Source organism: Stenella coeruleoalba (assembly GCF_951394435.1).
Source record: "Stenella coeruleoalba genome assembly, chromosome: 17".
Classification (NCBI taxonomy): Eukaryota; Metazoa; Chordata; class Mammalia; order Artiodactyla; family Delphinidae; genus Stenella; species Stenella coeruleoalba.
In genome coordinates, this window is record NC_137163.1 from 40,738,177 (window position 1) to 40,753,904 (window position 15,728).

General features: G+C 37.6%; 1 protein-coding gene across 2 annotated transcripts in view; it reads left to right on the plus strand.

Annotated features, from left to right (window-relative positions):
• The first annotated feature begins 217 nt into the window (after positions 1-217).
• The window catches only part of VIRMA (vir like m6A methyltransferase associated), a 63,506-nt gene continuing 47,995 nt past the window's right edge, over positions 218-15,728 (plus strand). The window contains exons 1-5 of one of the 2 annotated variants that reach the window (XM_079901753.1): positions 218-436; positions 8,429-8,544; positions 12,255-12,341; positions 13,435-13,483; positions 15,006-15,174. In XM_079901753.1, the coding sequence (XP_079757879.1) occupies positions 374-436; positions 8,429-8,544; positions 12,255-12,341; positions 13,435-13,483; positions 15,006-15,174 (484 nt within the window). In that variant the 5' untranslated portion in view covers positions 218-373. The remainder of the gene's footprint in view (positions 437-8,428; positions 8,545-12,254; positions 12,342-13,434; positions 13,484-15,005; positions 15,175-15,728) is intronic. The other variant, XM_079901752.1, reaches the window with a different exon arrangement.

Consider the following 15,728-nt stretch of genomic DNA (forward strand, 5'->3'; position numbering starts at 1 on the left):
CCAGGAGTCCTGAGTTGGCTGCGTTCCTCACTCCTCCTCCGCCGCTCCTAAGCCTGCTCCACACTCCGCCCCCGTGCCGAAGCTCTCGTGGCTCTAAAACGCGGTAGGACGACGCGGTTTGGACCATTGGAGACGCCGTAGTCCCTCCCCTTCTTCCTCTTCCCCTCTCGGCGCTCTGAGGGCGCCCTCCGCCGCGCTGGAGAAGGCTGGGCCGGCGACTTCCGGAAGCGCGACGCGTCGCGATAGGTTCAGGCTTGCGGCGCCAGCGCTTTGGTCACAGGAAGTACCGGCGTCTCTCCCTCTCCTGAGCCGCTGTCGCCGAGCTTGGAGGGCTGCCCCGGAAGTCCTCCCCTTTCCCCCGCCCGCGGCAAACATGGCGGTGGACTCGGCGATGGAGCTGCTATTTTTAGACACTTTTAAACACCCGAGCGCTGAGGTAAGCCTTCGCGACTTGATTCCGACCCTGTTTCTCGAACTGGGGACTCTTACAAAAAATCGTTAGGCGTGTCTCGACTGTTCCTCGTGCCGATTGCCGCTTTAATTCCTCACACACACCCTCCCTCCTCCTAGCTTGGGTGTGGGCGCCGCGTCTGGGGGGTGGGGGTGGGGGTGGCGGTAGCCACCCCCACCCCCTACATTTCCCTGCGGTAGTTTCGGCCCCGCGTCGTCTTTGGTTGAGTTGGCTGCTCTACTTGCTTTGGTCCCTCACCCACCTCCTCAACCCCCTGGGTCCGCTTTGGGCCTTGAAAAGGATCATGGTTCTCAGGTTTACCTCAGGTGATGTTTTGGAAGGGGTCTCGGACACCTTGTGTTTGACAGTAGTGTTAGTGACCGAGCGGGTCACGTTGGCTTCCTGGTTCCCAAATCCCTTTTGCTAGGTCTTTTTTCTAACGGGAGTTATGCCACCCAGATGTGACACTCATTCGGTTTAGGATTGCGGTGTTCTCCAGTTTGTCCTGAAACTTTAATACAACTTATCTCTTGGAAAGATTTCACACATTAGGACAAGAAGAACTTACACAGAACGTCTTTTGTCTGCAGCATACTTGTGAAGAGGAGAGAATTGTAGTCAAACTGTAAAGGACAATTGTGTTGTCGTTTTGAGGGGCGAGAGTGGGCTCTTGTAGAGTAATCGTTCTGTATGAACTTGAGCGCCCCTGAATGCATGACTGTTTCTGCCACATGTAAATTGAATAGTCAACCGGCCAAGAACGTACAGAAATGAAGTTCATAGAGAAATTCAAAGAAACCCCAGAGCTCACATTTCTCTTTCAGTGTAAACTTAATTTAGAGAACTTTTTTTTTTTTAATTTGGCTGCGCCGAGTCCGGGATCTTCGTTGCCGCGTGCAGGGTTCGTTTTCAGTTGCGGCATAAGGGATCTAGTTCCCTGACCAGGGATCGAACCCGGGCCCCCCGCATTGGGAGCGCGGAGCCTCAACCACTGTACCACCAGGGAAGTCCTCTAGAGAACTTTTTTTAAAAAATTGAGGTATAGTTGATTTACAGTATTAGTTTCAAGTGTACAATATGGTGATTCACAACTTTTATAGATTATACTCCATTTTAAGTTATTATAAAGTATTGGCTGCATTCCCTGTGCTGTACGATATATCCTTGTAGCTTATTTGTTCTATACATACAGTAGTTTGTACCTTAAGAGAGAACTTTTCTGTCTTCAGAGGTAGGGATGGTAGTGGGTAGCAGTTGTACTTTGGTACTTGTTAAATAAAAAGTTTGACAACCTTGGTCTTCTGATTATTTTAACGAATGGTTTATAGTCTATAAAAATCAAATATTTGGAAACTTTAGCATATCTTACTAACAATGAATTATCTTGTGGTCTCTCATTTCATGTGGTTCAATTAGCTCTGTTTGTTCAATGACCATACTTTTCTGACTGCAGTTCCAGCTGGGCTTTAGAAAACTCACAGTGGAGGCAGTAGTTGGATAAGAACAAACCTATCATGCGTACAGAAATAGGGAACAGTTAAAAATGAAAGAAAAGCATATGATGGATTGGTTTAGTAGTTTACTAGTTTAGGAAAGTTAGCATTCATTCACTTACCATATATTTAGAAATCTAGTATTCATTCATTCTTAAGCAAGCATTGAGGACCATGGAGAGGATAGGACCAGTAGTAAATACCTTCTGGCATTGATTGAGGAAGGCTTAGTAGAGATCATATTTGAACTGAGTCTTGAAGTAGGAGTAGGGGTTTTTTGGGGATATGGAGTATTGGGATGTTTGTTCTCAAGGAGTTTATAACTAGTATTGGACATGAGGTCCACAAAATTATGATTCAAGTTAGATTATGATGAGTGCATAGAGACAGAGTAGAAATTTCTTGAGGTTTGTCTCCTTTATTTCCAAAATGCTTATCAGTGTCTGATATATTAGGACCCCAGTCAATATTTATTTAGCTCCCTTTGGTGGTACAAAAAAAGGCTCCGTGATTTCAGAGGAGGGACAGATCACTCTTCATTTGAGAGTATCAGGGAAGACTTCATCAAGGCAGGTGGCATATGAACTTGGTCTTTGGTGGAAGAGAATATGTTCCACAGTTATATATAGGAAAGGAGGGCATTCTCCTGGAGTAGTCAGTCCTTTGGAAGGGTATGCTGAAGCAGTAGTGTGAAGTGGCACCTGATAGGCAGTTTGAAGCCAAATCACAGAGTTCCAGAAATGGGCAGCAAAGGAGTGTGGGCTTTATTTTGTAAGAAATAAGTAGTTTTTGAGCAGGCAAATGATATGATTAGTAAAATTAGGGTAGGTTAGTACACCAGTACATTGGTACATCAGTAATGCCTAAAATGGTTCAGAATAATTAGAGGTGGCAAATTGAGACGAAAAGGTGAGACGTAATGAAAACCTGAGTTAGCAGATGGGCAGTAATCATTGATAGCATTTATTGAATGCTTATTTTGTGCAAGACGCAGTGCTTTGGTAATTTAAATACATTATCTCTAATTCATGAATCAATTTTGAAAGATAGTTATCCCCATTTGATAGATCAGGAACTGAGCATGAGAAGTTAGGTGACTTTCCTAAAGTGGCATAGCTGAATTAAGACATACCAATGCACATTTCCTGGCTCTAAAGCTGTGCAGTGCTGTGTCCCAGTGGGATTAAGGAGGAGGGAATAGGTACAATATAAATTTTGGTTGTAGAATTGACAGGATGGCAACTGATAGTGTGAGAGTAGTTAAAAATGATAGAATTCTAGTTATAGAGAACTGGTGGAACTAGAGAACTGGTGGGGCCATTGTTAGTCATAGAAGAGTCTGGAAGTGGGTTTGAAGTGGCTTTGATGGGAACAAGATATTTTAGTTTTTGATTTGTTTAGTCAGACACCAGATAGATTCGCACAGTAGGAAGTTGGGAATCTGTTTAACAATTATTTATGAAAAACACTTTTGAAGGTGAGGCATAGCTCTAAGAGGGGCAATAGAGGTAGAAAAACAAAAAACCAAAATTTACTGCACTTGTTTTCAAAGGAATTTGTAACCTGGTAGGGAAAACAGGCATTTATTCAAGTTTCACAAGGGGAATATGTGAAGGGGTTTGAGTAGTGCTAAATGAATTACAAATTGTGTTGTGGTTTGTATGCCACTTTTTAAAAAATAAAAAAATGTTATTTTAGTAAATTTTAATTTTATTATAGAATAATTAGAAGTTACAGAAAAGCAAAGGCTTTCATAGTTCCACCTTTCGTAGTCTCATCTATCATTAACAACTTTCTTAAATTTTTCACAAGTCCTCTAGTAATTAAAAAATATATATATATAGATACACACATACACTTAAATGTATACACCCACCACACACATTAAGGTACTGATAACTATAATACTGTTTTCTGGTTTCTTTTCTCACCTAACAATGTGTTGTGCATCATTATAAATGAAGAAGTACACCTATACAACATTTTAAAAGTAAGCTTCATTTTCAAACATTCTCTCTCTTTTTTGACTAGGTAACACACGTACGAGGTACCAATTCAAAAGTGTGTACAGTAAAAAGTAAATCTTTTATCCCTGTCCCAAGCCATCCTGTATAACAGCATTTTTATTGGTTGTGTAATAGTTCTTTAAGTGGTAATGCTATTATTTATATATTAAATTCTCATACATCTAGGCTTCTGACTTTTTACAGTGATACGATATTCTTGAGGCTAAATTCTTTTATATGTCTTTAATTAGTTCTTTATTACTTTCCAGAGTGGAATTGCTGGCTTAAAATTCAGTCTTACGAGGGTGATTGATGTTAGAAGGTCCTACTTCATTTTAGAGTTTAGGAAGTCAATTTGGAACTCATGCAAACAGCAGTGATAATGCAAGTGGCAGGAATAGATGACATAGCCTTAGTTTACCCTTAGGAGAGGATAGGGAAGAGAAGATAGTTGCAGGAATAGGAAAGTAAGGAGAGACAGCTATACTGTGACCTTTAAACACACAATGACTTCTTCCTTAGATGTGGCTGAGTCATGGAACCTGACCAGTCTGTTCTTCACTTTTCAGGTACCTCTCTAATCATAAAACTTCCATTCCATGATTTCCCACTGTCACCCTGTCTTCCTAGGTTTAGGTACTCCTCTAGATATTTTAAGCCCCTACTTCATTGTAATATTTTTAACTTTGAAAACACAATTCAGTCAATTCTTATTAAGCACCTGTTAAAAGTCTTTCATTCGTTAAATGAATATGCTCAGCACTATGAATATAACAGTAAACTGAGACTTGGTTCTTGTCTTCTTGAAGTACCACTCCAACAGGAGAGTTAAAAGAAGCAATTAGGGGGTTCCCTGGTGGCGCAGTGGTTGAGAGTCCGCCTGCCGATGAAGGGGACACGGGTTCCTGCCCCGGTCTGGGAAGATCCCACATGCCGCGGATCGGCTGGGCCCGTGAGCCATGGCCACTGAGCCTGCGCGTCTGGAGCCTGTGCTCCGTAACCGGAGAGGCCACAACAGTGAGAGGCCCGCGTACCACAAAACAAAAAAAAAAAAAAAAAAAGAAGCAATTAGAATTTAGTTTGATAAGCACTCATGTAGACTTGATCTGGCTTAACTTTTAAGAGAAAGCTGACATCTGAAAGGAGTTGGGACAGGAGCGTGGAAGGGTTCTAAGCAGAGACAGTAACATGAATGATGGCATAAAGATGAGGAAAACCAGGGTATGTTGGGGCTATAAATTTGGAGTGGTGAGAAGAGACCATACTTGTTTATAAAACTGAGGAATTTGGCCTAGTGTCTAGAACTAGAGGAGTGACAGCAGAAATGGAGGGAAATGCACAGATTAGAGAGCTGTTTAGAGGTTTAATCAATAGGACTTGATGTTTGGATGAAGGAATTATTTAGGTGAGAGAGAATGAGAAAGAATCCAAGGATGATAATGTTTTCTGTCTTGGCCATTGTCTGGATGGTGGTGCCATCCTGATGTAGGACACTTTAGTTTTGGACTTGTTGAGTTTTGGGGGCCAGAGGGACATTCAAATGGAGATGTCCAGTTGACAGTTGGATATAGTGGTCTGGGGCTCAGGAGAGAGGTCCTAAATGGCGATACAGATTTTTGGAGTTGACTTCTGGCAGTGAATGAAAAACTTATTTCTTGTAATTCTATTGATTGTGTTTAGCTACTCTGCCCTATTTTCCTCCCACATTTTGCCCTCTAGCCTTGGTGAACTATGCTTGTAATTTCTTGAACCTTCCAAGTTCTTGTTTGCATTCCTTTTGCACATGCTTCTCCGTTTGCCTAGAAAGCTCTTTATCCCTCTGTTCCACTGATTCTTGTTTTCCTTAAATACGTACTTAGATCAGGTGCTATTTCTTTTGGGAAGCCTTCCCTAACACTCTTCTTTTCCCCCAACAAATGTTTGCCCACTATCTGATTTAGGTAAGTACGCTTCTGAGTTTTCATAGTTTTCTGTGTGAGTCTGTATCATAGCAATTTATTTATTCATCTACTACAGTAGATTGTACCTTAATGGCAGGGATTATGTCTTGTCTTTATATTCTCAGGACCTAGCATACCTTGGAACATTATAGACATTTAGTAAATGTTTCAAAATAAATATTGAATAAAAGTGGTAGCAACTAATATAGAAACTCTTCTACTTACAAACAAAATAGATTTTGAAAGGCTATTTGTAAAACCTCAAGTTGATCTTTTTAGGTCCACAGTGACGACACCCTAACTACTACTAATACCATTCATTAATTAGCAGGGGGCAGGGTGGAAGGCGGTTAGAATAAATAAAGTTTTGTTCTAAGTTTCCTTTGTAAATATTAATGAGAATTTTTAACCATATAAGCAAAGGAGCTTCTGTATAGTAGACTTTTTAAGTAGAGGAGCTCTTTACAGGACAGAAACATAGAGCCAAAGTTTGAGGCAGAATGCTTTTTCTTTTGTATAAACCTACTGTAGTATTTATTGAATAACTACAGTATATTTGTAATAATTAGGATATAATTTCAGCTGCTCTCATAAAGTCAGGATAACAGTGGGTTAGATAAAATAAGATTTTCTCTTTCAATCTGGTTTTAAGTATTCTAGGGCTAATGTGACAGCTCTGCATTGTCAGAGACAGGTTCCTCCCATTCTTAGGGAATTGCCTGCATTGTCCAAGACAGCTTACCATAACATGTGTTCTAGAAAGGCAGCAGAGTATAGAAGAAGAGGTGGCAGGAGTTTCTGAAGTCTGAATTTTCCCTTTAAGGACATGACCCAGAGTTGCCTACGTCATTTCCATTTACATCCCATTGATCAGAATCTAGCAATCACATGTTCACACTGGCTTCCCAGGACATGGGAAATTCAGTTTTTAGTTCACTTTTGCCCAACTCAAACTTCTCTAGAAGAGTTGTATTGGAAAACAACCAGCAATCAGCCACACTTTGCATTCATCCTGTTTCTTTTATATCTTTGAGAGTATAAAGTACACTTGAATAGTTAACATTAAGATTTCTATACCTATATATTTAATTATATTTAATCTCTGAGCTTAAAATGCAAAATTGGAAAGTCATCCTCTGTCACATTTTAGGAAAGACTCATTTGACTAATCTTTTGGTCTGTTGATAGGCACAGTATTCTTTGCAGCTTCAAGAGGCACTTAGGACTCAGTCTTTCTAGATGCAAATAATATGAACCATTCTTATTATAAACTTTGACCACTAGGTAATGATGTTTGGCTGAACTGCTAGGAAAAGTTGACGTAAAACAATCGTCCAGGGCTTCCCTGGTGGCGCAGTGGTTGAGAGTCCGCCTGCCGATGCAGGGGACACGGGTTCATGCCCCGGTCCGGGAGGATCCCACATGCCGCGGAGCGGCTGGGCCCGTGAGCCATGGCCGCTGAGCCTGTGCGTCCGGAGCCTGTGCTCCGCAACGGGAGAGGCCACAATAGTGAGAGGCCTGTGTACCACAAAAAAACAAAAACAAACAAAAAAAAAACAATCGTCCAAAAACTATGTGAAAAATTTCTTTTTAAATTATTGATCTCAAGAGCTACATTTGTCTGATCTTGTGTCAAATGATACATAGAAATAAATGTACACTAAATTTATGCTATTCATTTATGTTACTATAATAAATTCTTAGTTTGTGGATTTTTTTCCCTTTTTTAAATTTGAGAGGGTTTACCTTAATTGTTTGGTGCCTAAATGGCTTCCCTGGATCTCTTGATATTAGTATGTAAGTTTGGTAAATTAAGCTAATTTAAATAGAGATTCACCATCTCTTATCTATAATTCAGAAATTCAAAAATGGCAGAAAAATCTGCCCTAAATACATGTGGCCACGTGCTCTGATTTGAACTGATATGTTGCTAGTTATAATCTTTATTTAGTGTGACTGTTTATACATGTTGCTGCAGAAGTATTAATGTTTTGGTTACAAGGTACTGCCCCAGAAGCCACTGGGGGTGTTAAGTAATATGTAGTGTTCGTATCATTTGCTTTCTAAAAATCTAAAAGGTCAGGATTCTGTTTTGTCTTTGGCCGGCACTGCCTGGTGTGTGGGATCTTAGTGCCCTGACCGGGGATCAAGCCCGTGCCCCCTGCAGTGGAAGCGCGTAGTACTAATCACTGGACCGCCAAGGAATTCCAAAAGTCAGGATTCTGAACGGTGTCTGACTCCAGAGGTTTCCAGTAAAGGACTGTAGGTCTCTACTGGCCTAAGCAAAACATCAGCAGGGAAGCAGATGCAGGAAATGTTATACAAATGGAGAGATTTAACTAGGTACATTTTATCATCAGCTGTTTTTAAGAGTGGTTTTAATACCATTATAAAAAATGTAATAGCACTGTTTTAATGATGTGGTGTTTATTTTAAAATTGTTTGTGGTATTCTGAATGAAACAAATTGAAGTGAATAAATTTTGAATAGACAAAGTGTTTTGCTTACAGTATATTCCTCTCTCCCCTTTTCTTAAAGCAAAGTTCTCATATAGACGTGGTTCGTTTTCCATGTGTGGTTTATATCAATGAAGTCCGAGTCATACCCCCAGGAGTAAGAGCCCATAGCAGCTTGCCTGACAGTAGAGCATATGGGTAAGTCAGTTTTCTTTTTTAAAAGTACTTTTGACTAAAGTTGATCTAGAAACATACTCTTAAATGCAAAAATTTAAGGTAATATTTTGTAAGTAAAAAACAAAAAACCTAAAACTTTATTCAGTTATGGTTATGTTATGTTGCATTGTAATTGACTCTAGGTTTTCTCTATAATCTATATATTATTATAAACTTGAAAAGAGTCATTATTTGATCTGAGTACTAGATTAATTTTTTCTTTCTTCATTTCTTTTTTTTAATTGGTTTATATTTTTTTAATTGGTTTATATTTTCCAAACGATTCTAGGGTGGCACAGTATAGTAGATGAAGTATTTTTAACGTGACTTTTTCCTTGAAAATAAGAATGAGACTGAATATTTAGAAATATATCTTTTATTATGTTGCTACATTTTTTATTATATTATTTTATAGTATCAGTTTTCATGACTTATTGGTGATCTCCTTAGCCTGATACATGTGTCTTTTTATAAATATGTAGCTTCACATTACCATTAGTTGTACTGAGCAAGTAGTTATTTGAGCATCATTTCTCTTTCTTAGTCTCTTTGTGAAATAAACCAAATATAAGACATGGTTCCTGATGTAGAGTTTTGGTTTTTTTAAATCTTTTTTTAATTTTTATTTTTTGGCCATGCAGTGCGGCTTGTGGGATCTTAGTTCCCAGGATTGAACCTGGGCCATGGCAGAGAAAGCACCAAGTCCTAACCACTGGACCTCCAGGGAATTCCCTGTTGTGGAGTTGTTGATAATTTTAACAACTGACATAAAACAGAGGAATTTGATCTTTGTTGTAACATGAATAATCATCTTCTTCTGATTTTAATTACATGAACTGGAGATGAAAGCTAAATTTTGGTTATAGAAACATGAATATGTATAATAAATATATCTGTGGGTTTTTAGCTTATAGCCTAGGCGTTACTCTTACGTATCAATGCCACATTTTGTTATGTCCATGCTGTGATAGCTCAGTTTCTATTACCTGAAAGAGTTAAGCCAGCTACAGGGGTGACTGTTAATGGTACAGATTCAAAGTTAAGGGCTCATTTCTTCATAATTGTGAAAAGTAGTTGGTTATTCCTAGAGGTAGATATAAAAATCTTCAGATGTTTTCAGGTCATTCAAAAGTAAAACAAATACAAAACAAAACAGTAAGAATGATTAGTATTTATAATGACAAATCATTGTAATTGACTTCATATCTTTTTTGCCATGTGTAAGGAAATAAAATCTCCTGTTTTCCTGTGTTTCTTTCTACTTTTCCTATGTGTGTAGAATGAGAAAGATGGAGTAATGATCGTGTATCCAGCAGTCTTCTCTAATTGTACTGCTTTTGGTCAAGAAAGGTCTATTAGTTATCTGTTGCTGTATAACAAACTGTAGCAAATTTAGCAACCTAATCCCCTACTATTTCTGAGGGTCAGGAGCCTGGGAGCTGCTTGATTGGCTCAAGTTCCCTCATAAGGTTATAACTAAGATATAGGCTTTGGGTTGCAGTCTCAGAAGATTTGACTGAGGCTAGGGAATTTTAGAAGCCTGTTCACATGACTGTTGGCAGATCTTCAGTTCTTTGCCAGGAGAACCTTTCTATGGGTTGCTTATGTCACAGCATGTATTTTTGCAGGGTGAGTGATCCAAGAATGAAAGTGAGAGACCATGCCCGAGAAGGAAGCCACAGTCGCTGTATTTTATAACTTAATATCAGAAATGGCATACTGTGACATACTTCAATATACTGCTTTTACAATATTCTGTTGATTACATATTCTACTGGTACAGTGTGGGAGGGAACTACACAGGGGTGTGAATACCAGGAAGCAGGGGTCTTTGGGGGCCATTTTGGAGGCTGGCTACCACAGCAGGCAATACGAATCACTGCCATTAGCTGCAGTGGGTAAGAGTATTTGTTACATTTCCCCTCTTCTTATCTCTCTCCTTTTTCTTAGCTGGGCGTGAGTGGCTGTTCATGTTTTAATAGTTCCAAATATGAAATTATTATCAGAAACAACTTTATGCACAGTATGTTATAGAACAGTAAAATAAAGTATTGATTCAATAATACAAATATGTAAGATGTTGGGAAGCCTGAAATCTCAAGGTTGAAAGTAATGTTAGAGATGATATATTTGTGCAGCACACTTTATGATAGTATTTTTTCTCATTATGAAATTCAGAACTATGTCAGGTAAAATTAAAACCCCTGTTATCCCTCCATTCTGAGAGAATCTTAACATTTGAGGCCATGTGTTTTTAAATTTATATGTGTGCGTTTATATATATATTTTGTTTTTTGTAAATGTGGTATCTTATGTGAGGTTAGGTTTTAGAGTCAACAAGTTTTAAGATGAAAGTCTAGTGGAGTCAAATTACCATTGATTCTTTAAATCGCTTTTCGGTGACCAGGACCTGAGTCTTTGATGCCTCCAGAGGAAAGAATTTGCATTTCAGTCCTTTTTCCTTTCCTTGAGATATTGGAGGCCAGGGTCTGGTTTGAAGAGGAAGGCTAGGAGAGAGAGACTAGAGTTGTTGAGCACATATAGTTGAATTTGGGTAAGATAAAATGTATGATGCTGCTCTGATCCCACTGCGTGCTATTCTGTGTATTCCTTTATTTCATTTAACATTATGTCAGGAGTACCTCACATCATTTAAATTTATTTGAAAATATGATTTCTAATGACTGCATAATCTAACAAATCAATGTACTCTTATTTATTTGGCTAGTTCTTAAAGTGGAGACCATTAGATGGTTTTTAGTTTTCAAATTATTAGTATAATGCACCTCCTCTTGAAAAAAGTCTTTGTATATTAGTGTTTCCATAGAAACACTTTGTAGAGAAAAGTATTTCTGGAACAACTGGTGTGAACATTTTCTCAGTCTCCTGAATTTTATTGCCATATTGTCTTTCAGAATGATTGTACCTGTTTGAACTTCTACCAGAAATACATAAAGGAATCTCTTTCAGAGTACTCCGGGCATTACACTTTTTACCATATGGATTTTTTGTAAATAAACAACAAAGCATGCGTTGTTTAAAAATCAAGATTTTAGTTGAGCGGAAGGAATTTCAGCAAGGGTGTAGCAGGGTTTCATTCTAGTGCAAATTAAATAGGCTTTAATCTTGATTATAGAAGTCTATAGAAAAATCAAAATATTTATGTAAATTAGTGCTATACAAATTTCAATCTGGGCTTTAAGTCACAATTTAGGGCTCTGATGCTCAAATTATTATTACAGTCCTGTATGAATGTGGGTTAAATTGAAATTAAATGGTAATTATTATTTACAACTTAAAGTTAGTTAACTCCTGATTCTTTTTGCTAATAGAATAACGATATAAGGAATTATAAAACTAGATATCATGATTAATTAGCATTTGCCATTAAAATACATTAAAAATTTAAATATCTGTGTGTTTTAAAATGGTCCAAGTAGCAGGCGAAAGATACTTGATGGCTAAAAATTTTTCAGTAGTACTCAAAGTGAATACTTGACTTCTTGAGAATTGGATGTGAATAAAATTACAGGAAATATTACAGTTAACTCCGTGTTTTTGTTATTTACATATTAGGAATAATTTATCTTAATTCTAGAATTGCTCTTAAATTTGTACTTACTTTGTTTTTTGTTTTAATTTAGGAACTGATTATTGTAAAGGCTGACCTTTCAACTTTGTTTCATTCACAGGGAGACATCACCGCACACATTTCAATTAGACTTATTCTTTAACAATGTAAGCAAACCAAGTGCCCCAGTTTTCGATAGGTTGGGAAGGTATGTACTTACTAGGTAATTTCACCAGCAACTCATAAGTTAGTAAGCAAAACCTTTTTATTCTTTAGATAGAAGAAAAGGCTGTGTATGGTGGTAGACCCAAGAACTCAGGGTTTAATTTTCTCAATTGACAATATTAAGGAAATGTCAAGCTCCTAAGAACATGTTGAGTTTATTTATAAAATAAAATTTTAAATGTGTGAAACATTAACCATCTTTTGTTTGCTTTTTATTGGTGTATGCATTATACATATCACATGATTTGATAATAACCTAATTTGGAAAAGATTACTTTTTGATTCTTAAAAAAACCTATATAAACACATTGAGATTTTGTCTATGTTTTTTAGGTCACACTACTACATAATTTAAAATTCCATAGTCACATTTTTGTAAAATGAGAATTTTGTTATAGTTACTCCTATTTTGAATTATATAATACATGCTAGGTATAACTAACACTAGTTGTTTTGATGTCTGCAAATTAATTAACCATTAGATGGGTTTACTCATTTATAAAAATTCATTTATAAAATACCAATTTTTTAAAGGCAGCTTAAAAATGGAAAATTTTCTGTCCCTGTCAGGAATTAAGTTTTCTAGATTTTGCTTATTCTTTTATTGATTCTCCACTCATTTATTATTAAATTATATTGGTAGTTTAACTTTTTAAAATGAAGGGAACCTAGGTAATCTGAAGCAGCTAATTTTTTATATTATAGAATGTTATTCTTATGTCAGTACCTGATGAAAATAGGTGCTTTTTAAAAATTTTGGTCCCAGTATACATTTTTTTGAAGACTATAATGCTATGGATCTCTACTCTGGCTGTACATTAGAATTACCTGGGGTGCTTTTAAACAAACATTGATTCTCACACACACCTCAAAGCAATTGAACCAGAATCTCTGGGGGGTTTGTTTTATACTTTTTCTTGATATCATTTTGTGGAGAGTAAATTAAACCCAAACTTTGTAGTTCATTAAAACACAAATCTAGCATTTGATTGAAATATATGAATCTAGAAAAATTTCTTCATGAACTGTGATGTTCAGTGTTTGAGCCTATATATTTATTCCTACTCTTTTGGCAGCCTGGAATATGATGAGAATACTTCCATCATCTTTAGACCCAACTCAAAGGTAATTGTAGAAGTCAGTTTTCAACTTGTTACTACTGTTGTTCTCACCTCCATTCAGAGTTTTTGATCCAGATAAACCAGTGATGCAGAATGTCAACTTACTTGGTTCTAGTTCTGCAGAATATCATCATTTCTTGTCTGATTCCTCTTGTATTCCAGAAGCTATTTTAAAATGGAGCAAAGACATTGTAATGCTATTATCTACCCATATAGCTCTTTATTCTAATTTTATACTTGGGTCAGGAAGAAGCCAGCATCTGTGCTTTTCCTTCTTTTCATTTAGGTGGGCAAATTCAGAAGATGACAGGCAGGTAAATTATTATTAAACACCATTGTACCTTAATTAAGTTTTCTTTAAAAATTCATATTTCATACTTCTTCCTTGTGTATCAGAAGTGTCTTTTTCTTGATACCAAATGCCATTCTGAAAGCATCTAAAAGATCTGAATCATGGAAGAGCCGAAATCCAAAAATAATGGTGATCTAATATGGGACTACTCAGCCTGCTGTTTGTTTTTGGTGGGGGATGGGTATTTAATCCTCTGCACCTTGTTTAGACTAAAAATTGTATTCTTTATCTGTTTATCTTCCTTCCAGTGGTATTTCTGTTTAGAGTCTATTAATCCATGGGCATAGTCTTTGAGCCTTTCTTCTGGTCCCTGATTTCCCTTTGCTAGAGTTTGCTAAGGTTAGCAAGGAGAATAATAATTTTTTTCTTCCTCTAGAACCCTTCCTCTAGGGTTCCATTACCACTTACTATTTCATCTTTATCCAACACTGTAGAGTGGGAGGAGAACTCAGAAGTCAGGGGCTTTGGTTTCTAGCCAAATTTTTCTACTGACACTCTCATTTTCTTATTTGTTGATAATATTTGCTCTGATTACCTCTCATAGTTATTGTGAAGATAGAGTGATTAATAGATAAGCTCTGAAAAACGTAAAGTTATTTTATAAGGAAATATTGAGGGTTAATGGCATTGATAAAGTCTTTGATCTTTTTAGGATAAGTTTCTTTGCAAAAACAATTTGTTTAATGCCTCTGGTTACCCTTACTTTTTAAGTACAATATAGATACATAGAATATACCTGCATGTCATGTAAAAAGAATGCTGTATAATTTTATAGGCTTTATAATTCTTGAGACTGGGCACAATTTGTACTCTTGTGTATCTCCATGACCCCTGTAACTATTTGGGTTTAATTTATGAATTGGCAGTAGCTCCCCCTTAATTTCCTTCTCATTTCTCTTCTCTTGGGTGGGAATCTGGTTATGCTTTTTGAATAGGATTGGCCTAAAGTATAGAACTGGGGAGATGTAGTCCTGAGACAGTTTTAGGTATGGTAACTCTGGAGGGCCATGCAAAAGTTGTGCCTCTGGGTGAATTTCCACCAGTATTGACCTTTGCATTTTCAGCATACTTTTATACTTTAGTTGAACCACAAAGTAATTTGATACCAGTTTACTTCTGACATAGTAAAACATTTTGAAAGATATCTCTTCCCCTCTCCCTCCCCCCAAATCAGGTGAATACTGATGGTTTGGTGCTAAGAGGCTGGTACAACTGTCTGACACTGGCAATATATGGATCAGTGGATAGAGTCATAAGTCATGACAGAGACTCTCCACCACCTCCACCTCCACCTCCACCACCTCCCCAGCCACAGCCAAGTTTGAAAAGGAATCCAAAACATGGTGAGAATTTAATTTAATTTAATTTAATTTTATTACTTACTTTTGGCTGTTTTGGGTCTTCATTGCTGTGCACGGGCTTTCTTTAGTTGTGGCGAGCAGGGGCTACTCTTCGTTGCAGTGTGTGGGCTTCTCATTGCGATGGCTTCTCTTGTTGCAGAGCATGGGCTCTAGGCACGTGGGCTTCAGTAGTTGTGGTGTATGGGCCCAGTAGTTGTGGTGCATGGGCTCAAGGGCACGTGGGTTTCAGTAGTTGTGGCTCATGGGCTTAGTTGCTCCACGGCATGTGGGATCTTCCAGGACTGGGGATCGAACCCATGTCCCCTGCCTTGGCAGGTGGACTCTTAACCACTGCGCCACCAGGGATGTCCCCATGGTGAGAATTTTAAATTTGCTTTTATCAGTGACACTTATGTTCATTATAGTAGGAAAAGGTAACTCAAAGAACTCTTCTACTTTTTGAACCTTGTTTAAGGTTTGACAAGTTATCTGTCAATCTCCCATTCTTTCCTATAAGAGTGTCTTTGATGTTGAAGTGGTTGCATTTTATTTTCCTC